Raw genomic sequence first — 25,865 nt, 5'->3', positions numbered from 1 at the left:
TTTAATGTCCATAGTTACACCGAGTAGTGACTTAGAAATATCTTACTTTTAAGTTAGTAGTTATTGATAACAGTTACTAGAACTTACCAGTTGTATAATTAGTATCATATTAAACATAATAAAAATTAGCAGCAGCTCAAGATTTTGTTGTGCCATTAATTACATGTTGTTTTCATTTTTTTCACCATTATTATTGTGCTAGGAGAAAAGTGATATAAATGGACAAAGATTTCTAATCATATTCCTTTTTTCTTAAAGATCTCTTCTTTAAATAGGTTATCACTAACAAGACACAGCTGGAGTTACTGCAAGCACTGAGTGAAGACTGTGGGGCTAATAAAAAGAAATGATTCACGCCTCATTTATGTTCACTTATGTTTTACATTAATAGAAACCAATAATAGGAACCAGTTACCATAAAAGTCATGGACCGTAAATAACACAAATGGCAAATAAGTATCATCTAGTACTTTTCACAGCTGGACAGGAGGATTGCTATATTTGAAAGTAGTTAATGGATTTTTTTGGAACTTTACTTTTTAAAGATACAGTAACATGATTCTGAGTGCATTATTAGAAATATTAAGAAATCAAATGGTGTTCTGTTTTTGTTTGGTTTGGTTTTTACAGAATCTTATTCTTTTACTTGGGCATTTTCCATGGTTTAAAATTTTGAAATGGGTTTGTGTTAATTACACAACTTGGAGCAAATTACTTTCCCAGCCTGTTTCCTTATGTAAAATGAGCATAAATAAGTATCTCAAAATTGCTCTCAACATACGTAAGATAATGTAACACTCTTTACATTATATTTAAAACATAGTAAACATTCAGAAATGGTACCCGCTGGCTTATCATCATCGTCATCATCATGATCATCATCATCATGTTTCAAGAAGAGTTTGAGAAAGAGTATGATCAATAGTTGTATCAAAGCAATAAGCAGGGAAGCGGGCTTGGCCCAGTGGTTAGGTCGTCCGTCTACCACATGGGAGGTCCGCGGTTCAAACCCCGGGTCTCCTCGACCCGTGTGGAGCTGGCCCACATGCAGTGCTGAGGCTCGCAAGGAGTGCCCTGCCACGTGCAAGGAATGCGCCCTGTAAGGAGAGCCACCCAGACGAAAGAAAGTGCAGCCTGCCCAGGAATGGTGCTGCACACACGGAGAGCTGACACAACAAGAAGATGCAGCAAAAAGAAACACAGATTCCCATGCCGCTGACAACAGAAGAGGACAAAAACAAGAACATGCAGCAAATGGACACAGAGAACAGACTGGGGGTAGGGGAGAGAAATAAATAAAATAATAATAATAAATCTTAAAAAAAAAAAAAAAGCAATAAGCAAGTGGCCTCTTCAGGCTATGACCTTGAAGGGACCAGCATTCACTTGGAGTAATGGTCTTCTCAGTGGCCAAGTTCTGCCTTCTAATCTGTATCACTGTATTGACATAATACATATCCATGTGCAGGCTTACCGCACTACTTCTCTGGAATTTGCTAGTTCCAGTGAGACTAGGACACAAAAGAGAAGTAGCCCTACTGGAGGAGAAATATAAAATGAAAATACACTTAGCCTTTCTGTCAGGTTTACCATAATTTTTGTGACCCCTAACCCTCCTGCAAGCATGCCCTTCTCCCTATTAGTGGATCCATGGATTTATATCTTAGGCAACTAGCATCTTGCCTTTGAACCCAATGGATCTTCTCCCTGCTTAGCAAACTTGAATCCTGCTTTCAAGCTTCTATTATGCCACAGTTCCTATAGATTTGTATTTCTATTGATAACCTGCCTTTTATATCTCAGGTGATTACTTACACTAATCATGCCTAAAGTGATGAGATTTTTAGACATAGCTTCAAACTTCAGTTCTGCTCATTTTATTCATTTTATTGATTTCTAGAATGCCTAGATTATCCAGGAGTCAACCTGAACTTATAGGTCTTCTTAGAGTCTTTGCTTTAGCTTCTCAATGTTTGTCTCAGCCCAAGGCCTAGTTATGAGAGTAAAATATATTTATGTTCTGCTATATTTTTAACAATCCATGTTCTTTATACATATTACTTTATAGTCATCTTCTATTTTTAAGCTTTTCTCAAAGCTTAAATAATAATGAATTTATTGTCCCACACATTTAAGATACTCATGTAACAAATATAGAGAGACTAGTCAGAGCATATCATTTGGACTATAGCACATATAATTTTAAGTATACCCAAAGATGTGTCTACCTTTTTATTCTTAGGTATTAAATAAGAAATGTGGCTGAGTGAAATTAAACCACAATATAAAACAATCACATTCTATGAAAAAAATAAAGGAAAGAAGAAAAGAATGAAGGAAGGAAAAAAATGGAAGAAAGGAAGCAGGAAAAAAGAGAAACAGGTGAGAAGGAAAGGTGGAAAAAGGAAAATGGGAATGAAGAGTAAGAGAAAGAAGGAGAAAAAGTGGGGAAGATATGGCAGGGGTGGGAGAGGAAGAGGATGACTATAGAATGAGGAAAGAAGAAAGAAGAGAAAGAAGAGAAAAGAAAGGGCAGGGAAGGGCAGGGAGGGGCAGGGAAGTGCAGGGAAGGGAAGGGGAAAAAGGGAAGGGAAGGGAAGGGAAGGGAAGGGAAGGGAAGGGAAGTGCAGGGAAGGGAAGGGAAGGGAAGGGAAGGGAAGGGAAGGGAAGGGAAGGGAAGGGAAGGGAAGGGAAGGGAAGGGAAGGGAAGGGAAGGGAAGGGAAGGGAAGGGAAGGGAAGGGAAGGGAAGGGAAGGGAAAATATTAGCAGAGATCATTATTTTCTGGTATGCTAGGTAAATGTAATTCATGAGAATTTGTGTGTGTAAACATACATACATAAAAAATCATCCATACATTTATATTATACATTTAAATATATTTTCCCTACATATGTACATAAAATTTCTTCATGTAAATATATATTCATATGCTTTCATATATACACCGTATTTACAAATATATATCTTCCATATGGATATGTACCATTTGTGCACATATATTTTTCATATACATCATCCATACATATCGTCTATATGTCTCTAGGTATCTTCCATATACATACTGTCTACATATTAAATATGTATCTGTATATATGCATATACATACATAGTATGGGAACCTAGGCCCCCCCAAGTCTTCAGCACATAGCTGCCTGCATGTTCTAGACATAAGTTAAAGGTTAACAACCCTCTCCAGAGGGGACAGAATTCACAGACGGTATCGTAAATTATCATCTTCCCAAAGCAGTTAACGTCCTTGGCAAACGTCTCTCCTACGAGCCTAGTGACAACATCACCACTCCCCACGCATACCCTTCACGCGACCCCAGCAGGAGCTCAGTTCTCATCCCTATGGAATGTCCTTGTTCTGAAACCCCTTATATATCACCCTCCTTTTCTCATCTCTTAGCGGGGTGCGCTATCTTCATTCATTCTTTGAATGGCCGCCGTCAAAGAATCTCTCTGGTTCATAAGTCCCAATACAGCTTCTGTCCGATTCTCTCCTGGTGTGCTCTTTGGTCTTGTGGCCCCACCAACTTGTGCCCCTCAGGAGTTGGGTTGTAACTCATAGAAAGATACAGAGGGGGGAAAGCCATATGAAGGAATAAAAACGATTGTACTGAGAAAAGTACAATAATAGTGATAAAGAATAAACAGAAACAAGTATAAAAGAAGCCATATTATGAACACATAATAAAAGCAAAGTTGTAAGGCTAACGTTAAACTATTACTAAAATATTATAAACCCCTACAAAATAATGTTACATATTTAGTGAGTAATGCTATGAATATTGTACAGTGTGGTAGCTTGATTCAAACGACCTCCAGGAAGTTTATAGCTCTGAATTTTTTGTATACACTTATCATATTTCCTAAGAAGTTGCATGCAAAATTACTCTGTAGTACCTATAGCTATATCAATGAATATAGCATGAAATGTGGATTATTAAATCTTCAAATGTACAATGTTATATCTGATAACTTCACAACAATGAAAGCTTACTGCACATGACATAAAGATATTAGTTACTTTCTTTATAGAAAAACTGATGAATTGAATTGCACACTCTAGTGATGTTTTATAAAGCCATTAGTTGCACTAATAAAATGAAATGGTAATGTGCATAATTTTGAAATGGCAAAATTTCAGTTATTCATAACAAAATAAATGTTACATTTGTCTTTAGGGAAATTTGACATGGTTTTATTACACTATTGATAAACCTCATATTTAAAAAGAATAATGAAATCAAACTGAAGATATGCTCCCAAATTAACTGAAATTTTTCCTACCAGCTCTCTTTTGATGGCTTGCTCACTCCACGCTGCTTGCCACCCCATTTCAGAAGAATATGTTACGTTTATTATTTAAATTGAGAATCTAGAAAAATAATCTTCCTCTCTTGTCACAAAGACAAAACAAAATAACAATATTAAAAAAAAAATAGGAAGAATAATTGACAACTCTTACATAGAACTAATTAGTACCTGGCATTGCTTCCTATTAATGGGTGGCAGAACTTCGGACCGAGGAAAGGAGCGTGTGCTCGTGCAAGCCAGCCAGCTGTGAAGGCTGATGGAGTGCTTCTGCCGAGCCTTAGGCCTGCGGTGCGTTAAAGGCTTTGCCTTCTGTAAGCGCAGCTCCCATGGATCAGGCTCTTTGCTGAATGGCGAATTGTATATACCTGGAAGCTAAAGAAGAGAAAGACTTTTATTTTTGTCTTGAATTTTCATAAGAAAAGGAAGGTAAGAGTTGAGCAATGAAACCTTCATATGTTTAGGGAATATTTTAAACTACAGTTCTGATTCTTAATCAGAAGGGGGCTTGAGATTCATCTAAGAACATCTGACAAAATATTCATTCTCTCTCTCCACTCCAGACCAACAATGCCAGAATCTTTTAGGGTTGAAGACTAGACATGTTAACAATAAGTGAGCTATAGTTTCTTTCCACCACACATGGCGTATTTTATATAACTGTTTTTAAGAAAAAATAATAATAATAGAAGGGCCTTAAACCATCCATCTTGTATTCCAACCACATATAATAGATAATTTACCATATCTACAAGTCATAAATTCACTCACACAAACTCAAAAATACAATGCCTGAACCAGTTTCAGGTATAAAGTATGTATTCAAAAAACAGTTGATTGATTGAATGATTATCCATTACACACCCTAATGGTAGTTATTTTAATTTGTGTAGTTTAAAATAATAATCAAACTGCTATGTTATGTATTATTCAAAGAGCTCTGTATTTAATGAGTTGTATTTATGTGGCTGGGTGCTATACCAACATTTGTCTCACTAATGGTCCATCGTTGACACTGGCACACCCCATGCATCAAAGAGAGTCAAGACCTGCACAGCCTGCCATACCATAGTAGGTCAAGAAATTTATGTCCGTAAAATACCACATTCAGTTTCGTTTTCTGAAAATATAATGGTTTTGGAGTATACAAGTTGTACAGAACCTTATTTTAATACTCTATGCACACAGACACAGACATATGGAAAAGTGATATTTTTAAATGATAGCAGAAAGCTTATAATTTAAAGGATAGCATGAATTATGTGGTTGTTCTGTTGGCCCTCTGGACTAAAGTAAAGAATGTACCCATTAAACCTATCTGCTCTTCCTAAAAGCATGTTTTTTCTCTTCTACCACCATCATATCCATAAACATTCCTGGTTGCTATATTTATCTCAGGGTAGAAGCAGTTCCAAAGGTTAAGATTAATTAGGATAGCTGTCTTTGAAAAACAGTCCTAGAAAATTTTATTTTTCCAGCCTAACATTACTTCAACAAGTGTTATACTGCTATCTAATGCCTAATTTGGCATCCTATCCCTAATGCTTCTTTAACAGTCTGAGGATATCTCTATCACAGTACCCATCCCCCTGTTCCATAAACATCTTTCTGTGTGTCAGTCTTCTTCACACAAAACAGCCAGAGCACAGACACTCCGTCTTACATATTTTTGGTTTCCCAGGGCTCAGCAGAGCATCTGGCACATAGTAGGCCCTCAATAAATGAATGCTAAATGCTTATCTAGAATAACATGAAAGTCTCTATTTTACTCTTGTTTTCAAAAGTCACATAAACGTCTTAGTAATAGGTTTATTTCAAAAATCTTACTGACTGCTTTCAAAGAATTTTACATATTATATTCTTTTTTTTATCTTAACACATTAGTTTTGATTTACTTTCAAACACATTGTGCTTAGAACTAAATTATCATAGAGCCCCTGCAGTCACCACTGACAACGTTTTCTATTTTATAACTGGGGACTGAATTTTGTTAGATGTAAATGGGTTAATGTAAACACATTTACATATTTTAAATATTTTTGAACAGGCTCTTTTTTGAGATTTTTTTCCCTGTATAATTGATATAAGATAAAAAAAAGTGTTGAAAAATGTGAAGACAGTTATGTAAACCATTTTTAATGTCTTGCTAACATTCTCTTTCTCAAAACTTAGAACAAGGTGGATATAAAGACAATTTAAATGAAAATTAATAAGAGAAAAAATATATACATATATATTTATAAGAACTTTCAGTGGATAGTATTTCTTAAGTAGATGGTACTTTTACGATGATTTTAAGGTGATTTTCTAAGAGGAGCATGTATCAATTGTAGTGAGAAAAAACAATAAATATTACATTAAAAAGACTACTCTGACATAAAATATAATTAAATCAGCAGTCAAAGAAAGAGATATGACAATATCATCCTGACAAGTGATGATCTAATTAACTGAAGTTTGCCAGTTTTTAGTAAAATTTCTACAACCTCACAGATGAAAATGGTGAAATACATATTATTTAAATAGATTAAAATTTATCATTTAAAAATATCTACCACCTGAATAACTGCTTTGATCTACTTCCATATTTGCATGCACATGTATACATTTGCTAGATGGGAAATGCAAATAGGTCAGTAGACATGATAGCTTTCTTACATTATATTTTGCAACCTATATGGAGACCTCCTCATGTGTATTCTTGTTGCAATTTAAATCAAATATAGATAGAAAATACATTTTAATTGAATTTAAAATGTACCATTTAAAATCTTCAAGGTGTCAATATTTTAGAAATTAATTTAATACACTGGCTAACTTGTGTCAATGGAAACGGTCCAGCCCTCCCTCAATCTCTACAGCAAGCAGGTACTTGAATTATTTATATTGATTTAGTAGTCATATAATTATTATTTTTAAGTAAATAAAACAATCTTATTTACTATTATTTCAATGGTCATATTTCACAATTATAAGCACCTAGGAACAGTTCGTTGTTGACTTTTTAACATATGATTATGAGTCACAAAAGACAAAGTTAACCCTAAGAGACGATGACATATTTTTCAGTTTTCACAATTTTTCTCAACTTAGAAGGCTGCTGCCAAGCTAGCTTTCTGGGACTTCATTTTCAGCAATAATTTTCTAGAGTGACCAACACTTTGGGGAAATCTGTGCTAACTGTTTAAAAAAAAAAAAAAGCCTACAACTGAGTTATTTGCAGTACTGTCATGCTAACATCCAACTCAATAAGACCCAGGAAATCTCAGGAGAGGACTCTGCTAATAGCTTCTTACTGACCTCCCCGCATCAGCCCTGCTGCTGACTGGTGGCCCAGTGGTGAATACGGCAAATGAGGTGTGAAAGCACTGATTTTTTTTTAAAGTCTATGATTCTGACTTGTCAAAAGGGGGAAGAAAAGGCAATGAGTTATATAATAAATATATATTTTTCTTGAGTTTCCCCCTTCAGACCCTCTATCATGGAACTTAAGCATGACCTAGAATATTAATTATGTTAGGTTGAGCAACGAGCAAATGTACCATTTGCCACCCAGGCACCCTTAGCATTACATTAGTATTTTGAACCATTCCATATTATTAACAGTCTATCAGTTGCCTTTTTTCTTCTCAGTTTTTATTCTTATACCTAAGTATAGTATGGTAAAGAACTTTTAACATAAATGGGCACTTGAAGTGTCTATTTTTTTATTCCAAAAGAATGTTTTTTTACAGTCATTTTCTACTTGCACACTGACCTTTTCTTTGTAATTGCCAAGGGGAAGCTATAGTCGCATTGCATTCTCTCTGTGTTATTAGGGTTTACCTTTAAAACAAATTTATGTGTAACAGGAAGAATTTGAAACAGGGTTGCATGCACTTGATAGTTCCCAAATTATAATTACTAATGTTTCAATTTCATACATTACCATATGAAAAATACTAATTTCTCATGATTTCAAAGTAACTGCTTATTCCAGATTAAGGAAGACCTAGTAAGTATACACGGAAAGTGAGAGAATTCGATGTATTTTACGAAATAAAAATTACACAGTAAACAGAAATCACCGATTGCCACAAAAAGGAACAAAATTAAACATTTATTTTCTTGTCTCTTCAAACAAAATTTCTGAATACCATGAGAGAAGTGCTTTAAAAAGAGGGCTGCCTACAATGTTTTGGTTCTAGGTTTTAATCAAAATTGCCTTTAAAAAGTAAGCTACTAAGCAAGTACAGAAGAATCGTAAAGACCTCTAATAGCTAGAAAAGTAAAAGTGGGACAGAGAACTGTGAATGAAATATTTGCTAGGGTAGGGACTGCTGAATCAACACTGACCAATGCACTTCATCATAATTACCAGGACATCCTAGTGCCAGGGGATTTATAAAAATCCCACTCAGCAAATAATTGCCCTGCTGTTAGGAGATAGTCAGAGTGTTAACACACTGTCACAGTCCAGCGTTTAGTAAGATATTCTACATTCCATTACTCTTGCTGAGAACTAAAAAGAAACAGAGTCATTTCTCAGCTACAGCAGTTTGCTCTCACATGGATTTCAGACAATAGTGAGGTTAACCCTCAGATACAGTGCCCCACAGAAGGAAGAAGAATGTCATGGAAACACTAGGAATTCACAAATAATATATTTGGTATAAAACTTATCTATATAAAGGAAGACTTGAAAAAACCAGAAACTATTTCTGACTACAAATGATTTCTCTTTCAAAACTTTTAGATGTTTTGAGTCAAGTACGAGAGTGGGGTCCCATTAAATGTATTGCCTAGAAGGTCTAAAAAAGTGGCTTTAAGGAACTGTGTGGATGAACCATACAGTACTCTGGTTCTTGGTTCCTTCACCACCTGATTTCAAATAATCATTACTTCTCCAATTCAAAGATTCACTCCCATTGTCGCACTTATTTCAGTGCTTTTCAAACTTTAGTGGGCATACAAATCACCCTAGAATCTTGTTAAAGTGCAGATTCTAATTCAGCAGTTGACATGGGGTCTAAGATTCTGCAGCTCACAAGGTTCCAGGTCCTGCCAAGGCCTTTAGGCTGCAGACCGCACCTGGAGTAGAATGGTGCTGTACCCTGTCACCACGAGAAACTGTGTCATCTTTGAAATCACTAATGCCCTAGTATTCCTCCAGAGAACTTGCCCCTTTCCTCTAGGTTTTAAGTTGTTGACCTCTTTAAGGCCTCCAACCCACTGTTCACAGTGCTTCCTCACTATCCAGCAGCCCTATCCTCTTCTCATCTGTGTCTCTATCCAACCTAGAGTCTGGTCAAAGACTATAATTACTCTCTGTAAAAAACACTCAACTCCCTCTTGGTGCTTTCTTTTTCCACATCAACCACTTTAAAGAAAAAAAAAAACTCCAGATGGACCAAACTGTCCATTTTTCCACATTTGCACTCATATATTTGTTAATTGCTGGAGACAAATCATAGTATCAGGTAGACTGCTGTCTGATGGGCACTCAATTACAGCTCTACCCAATTATTGTGTCTCTCTAATAAGTTTTCTCTTTCTCTGCAACAACTACATCACACTCCTCCCTCTTCATCCAACCTTTCATGCTCTCTCTCTCCTAACTTTCTTAGCCAATGGCTTTACTAATTTATTAAGAAAAAATAAAAGATACAATAGAGACCTTCCCCCATCCTTCAACATCAAATCACCAAACTTACCTGCACGGGCACCATACTCTTCTTTCTCCCTCCCCTCACCCAGGGGAAGCCCCTCCTCACACGACTGGGATCTATCCACTTCACCTTCTCAAGGATGTCACTCCATCTTTTATGCCCTCTCCCTCCTCCACCTTTAGGCTCTCTCTCTATTAATCATTCTTGACTACACTCAAACATGCAGGTTATATCCCATCTCCCAGGAGTGACTTTATCTCTCTCTATTCTCTTCCTAGTCAAATTTCTTGAAGGAGTTACCCCCATTTTCTCACTTCCTGGATACTTCTAATGTTTTAATCTATTTAAGCCCTACAATAGTCCCCAAAATATTCCTGCTAAGGAAACCGATTGCTTCCATAATGCCAAATCCAATAGGCAGTCTTCAATTCTAATCTTAATCCTTTCAGCATCCATTTCCTCTACTCCTACCTTAGCCTCTTGTGTGTTTCATTTCCTTTCTGGCTACTTCTGTTTGCTCAATTTTTAGATAATCCTTCTGCACATAGCCTCTGATGTGGAATACTAAATGCTTGGTTGTGGGTCTTTGTTTCCCCCTCTACAATCTAACCCATAGATAATTCTCACTGAACCACATGGATTTATTATTAACTTGATACCAATGACTCCAAAATTTATATCTCCAGTTCATATTTCTATTAAAAACCTTAAGCTTGTATATCCAAATACATAACAAACATTTCCATTTTGCTGTGTCACAAGCATCCAAAACTCAGCATGTCCTAAATTGAATTCTTAGATTTCCTCTTCAGTCTTCTTCATCAAAGAAAATGGAATCAAGAAACGGAATCATTTCTGATGATGACTGATCTTCCCCCATTTCTTAAATCCAAACAATCATCAAGTTCTAGTGATTCCACCTCCAAAATACATCTTGAATCCATTATCTTCTGTTCTATCCATAGCCACTACCCTTGTCTAAACAACCATATTATCTTAACCAAAGCACTTCATACTTACATATGGTCTCTCTTCAACTGCTCTGCTTTAGACTCCTGTGAACCCCTATCCAAAGGGCAGCCAGAGTAATATTTAAAAATAAATAATCGTTTTAGTCCTTTACTTAAAACCTGTTATCAGCTTTTCACAGCACCTAAGAAAAACTAACAAATTCTTAACAAGGCCGTCTTTTACTGTTTCAATCTCATTTTGAGACACTTTCCTTGTCACTCAATTTTCCAGTCACACTGGCTCCCATTCACTTCCTCAAATGATAGCAGGCTCTTACATGTCTCAGCCTCACCAAAAATGCCTTTCCCCCTGCTGATTTGCCTGGACAAGTCATACTTACCCTTAGATTTCACCTTAAACATCCCTTCTTTAGAAAGTCCTTCTTGACTCCAAAAACATTCTAAATTACAGGCATTCCTCAATTTACTGTGCTTTACTTTATTGTGCTTTGTGGATATTACATCTTTTGGAAATTGAAAGTTTGTGGCAACCCTGCATTGAACAAGTGTACAGTGCAATTTTTTCCAACAGCAGGTGCTCACTTTGTATCTCTTTGTTACATTTTGGTAATTCTCTCAATATTTCAAACTTTTTCATCATTATTATATCTGTTGTGATTTGTGATCTGTGATCTTGATGTTGCTATTATAATTTAAGGGATGCCATGAACTGCACCCATATAAGACAATGACCATCATCGATAAATGTTGTGTGTGTTCTGACTGCTCTGCCAACTGGCTGTACCCTCTCTTTCCCTCTCCTTGAGCCTCCCTCTTCTCTGAGACACAAAAATATTGAAATTAGTCCAATGAATAACTCTATAATGGTCTCTAAGCATTCAAGTGAAAGACAGAATCTAACGTCTCTGACTTTAAATCATAAGCTAGAAATGATTAAACTTAGTGAGGATGCATGTCAAAAGATGAGATAGGTTGAAAGCTAGGCCCTTCATGCCAAACAGTTAGCCAAGTTGTGAAGGCAAAGGAAAAGTTCTTCAAGGAAATGAAAAGTGCTACTCCAGTGAACTCATGAATGATAAGAAATCGAAATAGCTTTACTGCCCACAGGGAGAAACTTTTAGGAGTCTGGATAGAAGATCAAACCAGCCACAACATTCCACCAAGCCAAAGCCTAATCCCTAACTCTATTTAATTCTTGTGAAGGCTGAGAGAGGTAAGGAAGCTTCAGAATAAAAGTTTGAAGCTAGCAGATGTTGGTTCATGAGCTTTAAGGAAAGAAGCCATCTCCATAGCATTAAGCTGCAAGGGAAAGCAGCAAGTGCTGATGTAGAAGCTGCAGCAAGCTATCCAGAAGATAGAGCTAAGATAATAGCTGAAGGTGGATACGCTAAACAACAGATTTTCAATGTACATAAAACAGCTTTCTATTGGAAGAAAATGCCATCTAGGACTTTCATAGATAGAGAGGAGAAGTCAGTGCCTGGCTTCAAAGCTTCAAAGGACAAGCTGACTCTCTTGTTAGGAGCTAATGCAGCTGGTGACTTTATGTTGAATTGACTGCTCATTTACCATTCAAATATCCTAGGGCCCTTAAGAATGATGCTAAATCTACTCTGCCTGTGCTATGTAAATGAAACAAATGAAGTCTGGATGACAGCACATCTGTTTATACCTTTTTTTTTTTTTTAAAGATTTATTTATTTATTTAATTCCCCCCCCTCCCCCGGTTGTCTGTTCTCCATGTCTGTTTGCTGCGTCTTGTTTCTTTGTCCACTTCTGTTGTCGTCAGCGGCATGGGAAGTGTGGGCAGCACCATTCCTGGGCAGGCTGCACTTTCTTTCGCTCTGGGCGGCTCTCCTTATGGGGCGCACTCCTTGCGCGTGGGGCTCCCCTACGCGGGGAACACCCCTGCGTGGCACGGCACTCCTTGCGCGCATCAGCACTGTGCATGGGCCAGCTCCACACGGGTCAAGGAGGCCCTGGGTTTGAACCGTGGACCTCCCATGTGGTAGACGGACGCCCTAACCACTGGGCCAAGTCCGTTTCCCTATAACATTTTTTATTGAGTATTTTAAGCCCACTGTTGAGATCTACTGCTCATTGACAATGTACCTGGTCATCTAAGTGCTCTGGTAGAGATGGGTAATGAGATGAATGTTGTTTTCATGCCTGCTAACCCAACATGCATTTTGTAGCCCACAAATCAAGGAGTAATTTTGATTTTCAAGTCTTGCTTTTTAAGACATATATTTTGTAAGGTTATAGTTGCTACAGATAATGATTCCTCTGAAGGATCTGAGCAAAGTAAAATGGAAAACCTTCAGGAAAGGATTCAGTATCCTAGATGCCATTGAAAACATCTGTGATTCATGGGAGGAGGTCAAAATACCAACATTAAAAAAGAGTTTCAAAGAAGTTGTTACTAACCATCATAGTTGACTTTGAGGGGCTCAAGACTTCAGTTGAGGAAGTGACTGCAGATGTGGTACAAAAAGCAAGAGAAATAACATTAGAAGTGGAGCCAACAGAAGTGACTAATTGCTACAATTTCAAAAAACTTGAACTGCTTGAGTTGCTTCTTACGGATGAGTAAAGAAAGTGGTTTCTTGAGATGAAATCTACTGGTGAAAATGCCGTGAACATTGTTGTAATGACAACAAAGGATTTAGAATCTAACATAAACTTAGCTGATAAAACAGCAGCAGGGTTGAAAGAATTGATTCCAATTTTGAAAGAAGTTCTACTGTGGGTAAAATGCTATCAAACACATCATGTTACAGAGAAATCTTTTGTGAAAGGAAGAGTAAATCAAAGCCAGCAAACTTCATTGTTGTCTTATTTTAAGAAATTGCCACAGCCACCCCAGCCTTCAGCAACCACCACCCCGATTAGTTAGCAGCCATCAAAATTTAAGACAAGACCTTTTATCAGCAAAATATTGTAATATTCTGAAGGCTCAGATGATGGTTAGCATGTTTTCCCAATAAAGTATTTTTAATTAAGGTATGCACATTGTTTTTTTAGACATAATGCTCTTGCACACTTAAGAGATAATAGCAGAGTGTAACATAATTTCTATATACACCGGGAAACCAAAAAAATTCATGTGATTCTTTATCGCAAATATTCATGTTATTGCAGTAGTCTAGAAACAAACCCACTATATCTAGGAGTTATGCCTGTAAAATGTCTGTAGATTGTTATATTCTTCTCTCATAGTACCTTGTTTGTTCCATCCATGACAGTTACACTTTTTATTGTACACATATTTGAATGTTTGTTTTCTTTTATCTGTTTCCCCAACTAGAATATAAGCTCCTGTAGTGCAAGAACCATGCCCATTTTACTGACCTCAGCATCCTTAACTAGCTGGCTCTCAACTCTGGCTACTCATTAGACTCATTTGGGGAGCATGGAAATACTGATCTCCAAACCCTGAATGAGACCGATTGTACCAGAATTACTGGAGGTTTGTCTGACAATAAGTGTAGTTTAGTTTCTTAAAGTTGATTTACCTAACTCAGTGCATGGCTGAGATAGACAATCAGTCTATGTTTATCTAAATAAGTCACTTCAGACCAGAGGTTTGTGGAGGAGGTAAAATATTACTTATTCAGAGCTAAGGAGAAAGAGCAATAGAAATAAAATTGAATGAGATGCACAGGGAACATTCTTTAGAAATAGAATAAAAAGAAATTGATCCAGGTTAACTAAGAGGAATATAAAAGAATGTGGAATCATGAAAAAACAACACACACCTGGGTTTGAAACACAGCAAGAGAAGACAGAACGAGCAGCAGTTACGTAGGAATATAGATACCTGTTTTCAGTTATTAGGATTGAACTGCCCACAGAACACGGAGGTAGAAGGAGTCTAGTGCATAGTTGTGAAAGTAGGTTTGGAACTTAGGAAAGAAGCCATAGTTAACAACTGAGGTGTTTTCTGAATAAAAATAGTTGAAGGTGTGAAATCGGATGGTGTGACAGAGGGACAAAGTGTGGTCTGAGAGAAGGGCCAAGGAAAATCTGTTGGAGTGTGTATATTTAAGGGCTAAGTGGGGTAAGAGGAGCCCATGAAGGACAATAAAAAAAGCAGAGAGGGAGGAGAGACAGGACACAAGGGAAAAGATGGTTTCCTGAAGGAGGTCAACAGTGTCAAACGCGTTGACGAGGTAGAGCAGCATGAGGGCAGAGAATGCACAACTGGAATGGTAATTAGGGGGTAGCAGGTGACCTTTGCAAAAGCAGATTCTGGTCTTGTGGCAGAAATCATTTCACAATTTGTTGAGTGTGACAAGAAAATCTTGGGGCTCAATGAATATCTTCTTTTCTTTTATGAATCAGGATTTCCTTTAAGATATTGCATTTTTTTAGAGAAGCAGTAGGTTTACATAAAAATCATGCATAAGACCGAGTTCCCATACAACACCCCATTATTAACACTTTGCGTTCATGTGTTACTTTTATAAGGCTTCCTGAGGAAGATTCCATTTAAAAGACTTTGTTGGAAATCTCCCCACTAAACAATTCTCTCTTTACATGTAAATGTCAAATCACTAGCTTATTTATACCTGCAAAAACTGGCCTAAGGTTGCTTGTTTTCTTGCTTAGGCAATTTCGCTAGGCCTGCTCCTTCCCCTCTCCTCCTGTACCCATGATTCGGCTTTATTTGTCTCCTCCTCTATCTGGTGTCCTGGATAGCTCTCCAGATTTGATTTTGAGTCCTGTTTTCCTATTTGCATCCCCCTTCATCCACTAACCTAGCTTTTACTCTGCTCCATTTATTAATTAGCCCCTTAGGGTTAACAAACCAGAGTTAGGATTACTTTCTGGGTTGATGTTGGCCTACATAAGAGCCAACTCTTTAATCAGCTCATCAGCATCCATACTATTGGCATGCACTGCGAGAGTCACTGCAAGATACAACCCAGTTTTATTCAAAATAAAGCTTGTTTTTTTAAAAAAGCATCATCCCCATGGCTCTTGCCTATAGGAACTCAGATATCCTGAGGAAGTCACTGCCTTGATAAGTTTATAAGTAATTAGAAAGCACTGAAAAAATGGTGCTACAGGTATATCACCACATGGAGGAGAGCATTTGTCTGCGGGAAGAGGATGCTTGGTGTTTGAGCAATATCATGAGGAAGAAAAGGGGTTCGCCTGGTGTACAAATGGAGGAAATGGCATTCCCAGCAAAGGAAACAGGATGTTTAAAGAAACAGAAACTTTAAATAACTTTGTTATTGAAGAACTACAAGTAGCCATATATGGTATCAGAATTTTTTAAAGTATAGGAATTATTGAAGATGACTGATCAAAGAGTAGGAGGAAAAACTGACCAAAGTGTCACACAGGCCAAAGAAGTTTTCAAGATCATATAGTGTGGTGAACCATATGCCAATCCCAAAGAGGTCCCTTGGATTTGGAATGGGGAGATTCCTGGTGACCTTTCCAAGAGTTATTGTCAGTAAAGTAGTGGGAATGGACACCCAGTTGTACAATACAGATGTTTATTTACTGGATAACATAACTCATTGTTGAGAGAAATACTTCCAACTGTCAAATGATAAAGTAGGTAGAAACACCAATTGACAATACTATTAGTTACACAGAATACCTGCCAATTTATACTAAAATCCTTAACATCATATTACACATACATGAAACCAATTTTATATGAATTTTTATATATTTGTGATTCCTGTTTAGATTTATTCATTCTGTGAGTATAATGAGTATGGTAAAAATGAGCAAGATTTCTATTTCTTTTAAAATATTTTCCTACTTCACATTGTATAAAATCTAAAGTTCATGTATTTTTTGTGTTTGACTATAACTTAATTGAAACTCATAAGTAAGGAAAACACTCATGCTGCTAAAATAAATGACCTTAATAACCAGATAAGCCACAGTGATGAATGTTGTAGTATTTCAACCATTGACCAAGAGTTAACAGTTGCGTGTTAGAAAATATTTGGGAGCATGATCATTTTCTCTATATCCCTGGTTTTAATATAAAGGGTAAATTGTGTTTATTTATAGGATTCAAGGAGAGGGGATAGAAAGGAAGATTACAGGAGAAAGAGAAAGGAAAGAAGAAGATGAGCTACACCAAAAGCCCAAGGCATTAAAATTTGGCCACCAGACACTCAGTTGAAAGAGAACTAAAGGCTCCCAAGCTAGTCAGGTGACTTAAATATTGGAGATATAGGGAAAACAGGACTTATCTATATATAATTGTTCATCTGATCTCACAAAAAACTAGAATGAATCATGATATAACAAACTCCATCTCTTCATTATTTATTCATTATAATAGCACCCTAACTCATAACTAGTCCCAATACAAAATGTTTTTGTGTGTCTTGAAAGTAGAAATCTAGTTATAGAAATAAGAAGAAATCTTTAAATTTATAAAACTAATCCAGTCCCAATGTTTTCATCAGACTTAGAACAGAGGCTAACTTCTGTGAATTGATAAGTTCTAGATTTCTTTACATTATAAATATAATTAATGATATCAAAGTGAACCACCATTTCTAATCAATAATAGGATTAGTTGCTATGAACTTATCAACAGCATTCATTTTATTCAAACCGAGAGAAATGAGTATATACTAATTAATGTTCAATTACCTTGTATAAAATGTTCATCTACAATGCCATGTAAAATATGGTGTGTTGGAGTACAAAGGTAAGTGAAGGAACATTTTATATTGAGGTATGAAATGGTAACTACATTTATTATCTATTTTGTCACAGTTCTTTTTTCCTGGTGTTTGAGTTTTCTATTGAAACTTTATTTGAAATTTTATATCTGTCTATATTTTTGTGTGTATACATATACACATGTAAACATACACACAAATAGGCATGTGTATGTATGTAGCTTAATTTTCAATGCCTAATAAGCACATTTGCTACTCCAAAAACTAATACATAAAAAATTGCCTAGTCTACGTACCATATGAAAATAAATTGACTGTGAATCTGATGTCCACAAATAAAATAAAAATAAAAATAAATGGCTAAAATAAATCAGGTGCTTCAATTTTAAAGAAAGGACTAAAATATTCCTTTCTCTAATACATAGAAGAGTATATAAATGTCTAAATAGTGAATTTGAAAGCTGGTGTATTGATGACTGTTTATGCACATTAACACAAAACATAAGTCATTTTTGAAGTTTAACAATAGCACCAGAGTTTGCACATGGTACAGATATAGTCCACACTAAGGTGAATTAACAGTGAAATGGATGATGCTTAAATTTGAGGGCCCCTCCCTTTCAAAGCTCCCTTCCAAGGCCCTGGGAGTGAATTTGGCAGTGTATGCACAAGGTCACATTTTGTGTGTGTGTATGTAAAATTTGCAAAAGTAAAATATCACTTCATGCCATTTTCTTGTTATAATCTGGCCCATCCTCTATTTCACTTCCCCTTGATTGGGTGGCCCTAGAGTGGTGGGATCAAGTTAGGAAGAAACTGAGAATGATAGGTTTTTTACTTAGGTTTAGTGAAATTCATTTATGCGTTTTTTGTGTGTCACTTCCAAGAATACTTAAGCTTAGTTAGGAATATACTTCCAGGAATATTCCTGCTACCCACTGTGCAGACTCAGCAGGTGTCCTGAGGGAAGGTGCAGGGCCAGGGCCTGTGCTATGACAAGATCACCTTACAGGGCCTGGCACGGGAAGAACGTCAGTAGAGGAGAACCAGTGAGGTTTACAGTTAGTCTGGTAAACTATTTCAGTATTCAGAAGTGCATAATTATAAGTGGGGAATTTGATTCTCATTATTGCCTATTGAAAGTGGAAAATATTCCTTTTGAAAATATGCTTGATAATGCATCATATACAAATAAAAATATAACTTACAATTTTTAAAATAAAAATTTAGATCAATGATGATAGAGTTAAGAGTGAATAATTTTTCTCCTATCACTCATTTTGTAATATTTGTAAAATATTATAAAATAAATATTAAATAATGAAGTGATGAAAGAGTATGAAGCAAAATATAAGGAGTAACACTGACAGAGTTGTGTCAGACAGCTAACAAAGTACTATATGTTTAGATTTTGAGTTATTGGTGGTATTGTCAAAGTGATAAAATATGAAATGTTAGAAATGATTTATTTTCACATTATAAAAAATGTTTGTAACTTTGTGTAATTTTCATTACTTGTGTATATAAACACTACTGATTTTTTTCATGTTGACCTTAATGAATTCATTTATTAGCGCTTATAGCTTTGTTGTGGATTTTTCAGGCATTCCTATATGTAGGATCCTGTCATTGCAAAGAGGGGAAGTTTGTTTGTAACCTTGTATACTTTTTTTAAAGTGACAAGTCACAAAACTATATAAACTTCATGTCTTTCAAAATACAACTCTATCTCCAGTCACACTTGTAAGAAAGGTTTACAGTGTGTTTTGTTAACAAACTTATTTTAAAATAATTCTAAACATGTAGCACATTGGAATTCTGGTTGCCCAAGATGGCGGCATAAGATACTCCAGGCTGACATTCCTCCAGAATTTTTAAATAATTAGCAAAACCCGGCCAAGCCTCTATCCTCAGAACCCCAGAAAACAGAGTTGTAGTAATGGAGCAAGTCTAAATCAAGAAAATGCAACTTTCAAAAAAAAGGTAGGTTCAACATAAGATAATTAATATAACACATTAACATAATGAAGAGAATGAAAAGGATCATCTCAATTGCTGCAGAAAAGCCATTTGACAAAATCCAGAACTCGTCCTTGATAAAAACACTTAGAAAACTTGGTCTAGAAGGAAATTTCCTCAATACAATAGAAAGCATTGTATTAGTCAACCAAAGGGGTGCTGATTAAATCAGAAATCAGTTGGTTTTTATAAAGGGTATTTATTTGGGATAGAAGCTTACAGTTACCAAGCGGTAAAGCATAAGTTACTTCCCTTACCAAAGTCTTTTACTACATGTTGGAACAAGAGTTCCAGAGTTCAGGCTTCCTGTATTCCTCTCTTCCCAGGACTTCCTTCTCTCTGGGCTCAGGGTTCCTGTCTTCCTGGGGCTTGCTTCTCTTTCCTCACAACTAAGCTCCTCTATGTGCTTACTTCCCAGGGTTCCAGCTCAAGACTCCAACCTCCCTTCTCTGTGGTACAGTTCCTCTGTGAGTTCCTGCCCAACAAGGGGGTGGGGCCTCAATGTCCTCCTGATGTGGCCCAATCAAAGCCTTAATCATTATTTAAACAAGTAAAAGGAAAACCTCTGAATCCAATACACTCTAATATGCCCAGAGGAAAAGACCAGTTTCAAACATAATCCAATATTTCTTTTTGGAATTCACCAATAATATCAAACTGCTACAAGGGTATACGAAAAGTCCACCACTAAAATCCTATTTAATGGTGAAGGACTGAAAGCTTTCCCTCTAAGATCAGGAATAAGACAAGTCTGCCCACTGTTACCACTTTTATTCAGTATTGTACTGGAAGTTATAGACAGAGCAATTAGGCAGGAAAAAGAAATAGGAGGTCAACAAATGGGAAAGAAAGTAGTAAAACTTTCTCTCTTTGGAGATGACAGGATCCTACACAAAGAAATGTCTGAAAAAGCCACAAAAAAAGCTATTAGAGCTAATAAATGAATTCAGCAAGATCAACATGAAAAATCAGTAGTGTTTGTATACATGATTAAGGAAAAATCTGAAGAGAAAGTGAAGAAATACATTCCATTGACAATATCAACAAAAATAATTAAATATCTAGGAATAAATTTTACTTAGGATATAAAGAATGTATACAATGAAAACTACAAATCATTGCCAAAAGAAATAAAAATGTCCTAAATAAACATGGAAGGATATTCTGTGTTCATGGACTGGAAGACTGAATATTGTTAAGATGTCAGTTCTACCCTAAGCAATTTACAGATTCAATGCAATTCCAATAAAAATACTAACAGCCTTTTTTGGAGAAAAGGAAAAGCCAATTATCAAATTTATGTGGAAGGGTAAGGGGCCCCAAATAGCCTAAAATGTCTTAAAAAATAAGAATGAAGTTGGAGGACTATCACTTCCTGTCTTTAAAACATATGACTTAGCTACAATGGTAAAAACATCACGGTACTGGCATAAAGACAGACAGATTGACCAATGGAATTGAATCAAGAACTCAGAAATAGACCCTCACATCTATGGTCAAGTGATTTTTGGCAAGGCTGTCAATCCCTCCCATTTGGGCCAGAACAGTCTATTCAATGAATGATGCTGAGAGGACTAGATAGCCAAGAAAGAAGAAAAGAAGAGAAAAGGAGGGAAAAGGGAAAGAAAAGGAAAGAAAAGGAAAGAAGAGGAAAGAAAAGAGAGAAAGTGAGAAAGACAGAAAGAAAGAGAAAGAAAGAAAGAGGCCTCTAGCTCACACCTTATACAAAAATTAACTCAAGGATCTAAATATAAAAGTGACAATCATTAAACACGTAGAAGAAAATGCAGGAAAACATTTTCAAGACCTTGTGATAGGTGGTAGCTTCTTAAACCTTCCACCCATAGCACCAGCAACAGAAGAAAAAATTAGATAAATGGTACTTCATCAAAATTTAAAACTTTTGCACATCAAAGGACGTCATTAAGAAAGTGAAAAGATAACTTAAAGATATTGTAGAAATATCTGAAAACAGTATATATGATGAGGGTATAATGTCCAGAATTTATAGAGATCCACAATTTAAAAACAAAAAGACAACACAATTTTAAAATTGGCAAACGATTTTAATAGACATTTCTCCAAAGAAGATATACAATTGGCCAATAAGTACATGATAAACAATCAACACCATTAGCTCTCAGGGAAATATAAATCAAAACCACAATGAGATAACACATCATACCTACTAGAATGACTATTATTTTTAAAATGAAAAACAGCAAGTATTGGCAAAGATGAGGAGATACTGGAATCCTTGTGTAGTTTTGATGGGAATGTAAAATGGTACAGCTGCTGTAGAAAACAGTTTGGTAGCTCCTCAAAAAGTTTAATGTAAAATTACCATATGATCTTGTAATCCCACTTCTCAGGATATACCCCAAGGAATTGAGACAGGGAATGCATACTGATGTTCATAATAGCATTACTCATAATTGTGAAAATACATAAGCAACTCAAGTATCCATCAACAGAAGGATGGATAAATAAAAGGTGGAATGAATATACACACACAGTGGAATATTATTCAACACTAAAAAGATTGAAGTTCTGATAATTGCAGCAGTGTGGGTGAACCTTGAAGACATCATTTTGAGTGAAATAAGTCATATATATAAGGATACATACTGTATGTATATTGTCTGATCTCACTGGTATGAAATACTTAGAATAAACAAATTCATAGAGTCAGAAACTAGAATACAGGTTACGCGGGTTCAGGTTAAGGTTAGGGAATGGGGATTAATGTTTAATTTGCAGAGTTTTTATTTTGGGGGATGGAAAAGTTTTGGTGAGAGATATTGGTGATGGTAGCACAACGTTATAATTGTAGTTAAGACCACTGAAGTATATATTTGCATGTGATTAGAAGGGGAAATTTTAGGTTATATTCTTGTTACTAAAAGAAAATTTTTTTTTAAATTCATAATTTGATCTAGTTATCCTAATTTTTAAAATTAAACCTAAGGAAATAATTAAAGATGGAAATACAGATTTAAGTGCCTAGATATTTTAATGTATTTTTTATTAATAATGAAAATGTGGAATTACATTAAATATCCACCAATATGGGATGGTTAAATAAATGTTTCATTCCTTTGAAAATGTAGTTCACTGAAAAGGAAATACATACAAGGAAATTGACTAGGGTACTTTTCTACCTAAGTGTTCCCCCATTATTTTTTAAGATTCATTTATTTATTTATCCCCCCACCCTGCCCTGTTGTATTGGGCTCGCTGTCTGCTTTCTCTGTCCATTCACTGCATGTTCTTCTGTGTCTGCTCATCTTTACTTTAGGCTGCACTGGGAACCAATCCTGGGACCTTCCGGAGTGGGAGAGAGGCACTCAATCTCTTGTACCACCTCAGCTCTCTGGTCTGCTGTGTCTCTTATTGTCTCTCCTCTGTCTCTTTTTGTTGTGTCATCTTGCTGCATGAGCTTTCCATGCAGGCCAGCACTCCTGTGTGGGCCAGCACTCCTGCATGGGCCAGCATTCCATGGGCCAGCATTCCATGTGTGTCAACTCTCTGCTCAGGCCAGCTTGCCTTCACCAGGAGGCCCTGGGAATCAAACCCTGGACCTCCCATATGGTAGACGGGAGCCCAATCGCTTGAGCCACATCCACTTCCCTAAGTGTTCTCTTAATTAATTTTTATTTTTGCCTCTATCAGCATTTTTACCCCTATTTTTTTAGGTATGTTGTGGTTAAAATATTACAAGTGGAGAAGACAGAAAAAGGATTCACTTGGGGACATACCAAGGCTTTCTTTTTTTTTAACCTCTTCACTCTGTCTTCTCAAAGAGTACTGACAAAGGATAATAATTCTATCCCTTTCATATATTATATGAAATTTTAAAAAACTGTAATGTTAAATAGGGAGGGAATAAAATGTAAAAGGTAATAGCTAATTCATTCTCCATGCTAGTTCAGTTTTGGCCTAACCTGAAGAGAGATTGCCAATAGTGACAGATTATATGATGAGTTTGTGATGTGGACTGCTCACTTGGGACTAATACCACATGGTGAAACTGCCTCCTAAGCCATGGATCCAAATATCATAGGTCAAATCTTTATTTACTGTATAGTCTTCTTGAAAGAATAAATCTGCCAAGTATCCAGAGGAAGAGGAAGTACAAACAACAGTCTTTCCATCAACTTTCTGATAACTACTACTTTATAGAATAGTGTGAAGGTAAATATAAGACAAATGCTTCGATTTACTCACAGAAAGACACAAAACCAATCCAAATTATTCTCTGGCTTGTTTCACCCTTCTATTGGTAGGCTGTAGTTTTTCTTTATCTTTGCAGATGGATTAATTCAGATTCAATGTTTCTTGTTCATATCAAACCATTTCAGAGAAAGGGGGAAAATAAACAGTTCAGTAAACAGAGGACAACTAAGGAACAGTGCACCACCAGAATAATGGTGTTTTCAAGGAGGATAACTGAATAGGCATCAACCTAGGATAATGTTCCTACCAAATAGGATTTATTTAGGTGACTCAGATATAGACTACATATGTAGACCACTAACTCAGGTGTTCACTGTGGCCTGCTTGTACTGAGGATGCTCCAACACCACAGTTTGTTTAAACTAGTTGTGTAACCTTGAAAAAGTTGCTTCATCTTCCACACCTCCTTTCTTTCATCAGTTAAAAGACTGGAAAGATAATCTTTGAGGACTGATTGCTGCTCTAGCATATTCCAATTAGAGGTCTTCTGTCAGTGAGATGTTCTATTGTTAACTTTTTTTTCCACCTAAATATTCATACAAACTATGGTGAAGCTAGCAAAAGCAAATATAAGGTTCTCCAGGTAAACTTATGGATTTATCTCCCAATCTCTACTCCCATAATTCTCACTCTTACTGCCAGACCTCCTCAATTCCTATAGGAAGAGCTTGTCATAATAAAGTAGTAGATAATGCAAAAGTTAAGAATTAAGTGTTGAGAAGACTGTGTGATATAGGATAGACATAAGAGGTGCCTGGAATGATTTACTTAATAATTGATATTGAATGGCAGTGACCCTAAACAAAATCACAAACCTAACAAGTTGTCTTGCATGTCCTCCTAATTTTCTTTTCAGAATTTAAATATCTACTTTCCTCCCCAGAGATCTTGTGGAGTCATTGTACTCCTTAACAGCCCAGGATACATTCCAGAACAACATTCCCTTGTGCAAAGAATGCCCATTTGGCTCTTCACACTCTAGGATTGTCTCAGGGCTCTGGACCTACTTTTCTCTCCTCCCCTATCATAACCTGTTCCCAACCTGCCAATTTGCATCAAGCGGTACTAAGAACAACAGTTTAACAGCTACTATCCTTTCTAAAAGTACCTTAGTGGTAATAGGGGGAAAGGAAGAAATCTTTCATGGTAAAGTAATGGTAAAATTCAAAGTGTTAATGTAAAATATAGGAGTTTTTGTCCTTTGGTGGGGGGTTGTTATGGAATGGGGGACGGGGGAGTCTTCTGAATTTCCAGAATATAACAAGTCACAAGGAGTCACCTACCTCATGTATGGAAAGAGAACCTTACAATGAATTATCCCAGGATATAAAGCCAGATTCTCTCAGGATGTTCAAATTGTGGTGCAAAAGGAGTAAAAACTGAATAGGCTGGGAGAAGTCAGGTTATGGACAGATTGGAATCCTTAGGCTGAACTATTTGGATTTTCTTCTGCAGACCATTAGGAGTCTTTGGAGGTTTAAAAATGTTAATTCAGAAAGATTTATCTAATGGTCATTATGGCTGGGGAAGCCAAGACACTGCTCAGTGGCCATCTCCCAGCCTTCCACCTACACCACCTCCTCTTCAATTGTGAGATGATATTTAGTCTGTTTCCATTCCACAGCCTGGGGGACAGGTTAAGTCTAGTGAAAAGGATGGATGAGACCTTAAACCTGGGAACTGGGAACAAGCAGCCTCAGATGTTAATCAAGGCAGGAATTCTCAGAGGCAGTGGATAAACACCACACGCAAATGGTATAGATTTGTCTCTCTTCGCCGATGCAAAGTGGGGCATGCAGAGCTGCCATCTTGACCCTGGCCCAAGCAGTCTTGGCCACTCCTGGAGGGTGGCCACGGTGGGATCTCTTCCCCTGCTCTTTTGGACCCTTTGTGCTGTGTAAGTAACAAAGTGGGCATTTGTTGGAAGTTTCTGTGCCCTGAGCCTGTGTTCCCACAATTCACTGTATAACAACTTGCTCCATTGATTCATTGTTCATATTCTGG

The 25,865-nt window shown here is 36.5% G+C and overlaps 1 protein-coding gene across 1 annotated transcript in view; it reads right to left on the bottom strand.

The window, feature by feature from the left end:
• The window catches only part of SPATA17 (spermatogenesis associated 17), a 267,125-nt gene that overhangs the window by 94,487 nt on the left and 146,773 nt on the right, over window positions 1-25,865 (bottom strand). Inside the window, exon 7 of the mRNA XM_004461695.4 lies at window positions 4,491-4,694. Within this exon, the coding sequence (XP_004461752.2) occupies window positions 4,491-4,694 (204 nt within the window). The remainder of the gene's footprint in view (window positions 1-4,490; window positions 4,695-25,865) is intronic.

This window comes from Dasypus novemcinctus, chromosome 13, assembly GCF_030445035.2.
Source record: "Dasypus novemcinctus isolate mDasNov1 chromosome 13, mDasNov1.1.hap2, whole genome shotgun sequence".
Taxonomy (NCBI): domain Eukaryota; kingdom Metazoa; phylum Chordata; class Mammalia; order Cingulata; family Dasypodidae; genus Dasypus; species Dasypus novemcinctus.
The sequence above is the reverse complement of the archived record's forward strand: the minus strand, read 5'-3'. Positions and strand labels throughout refer to the sequence as shown.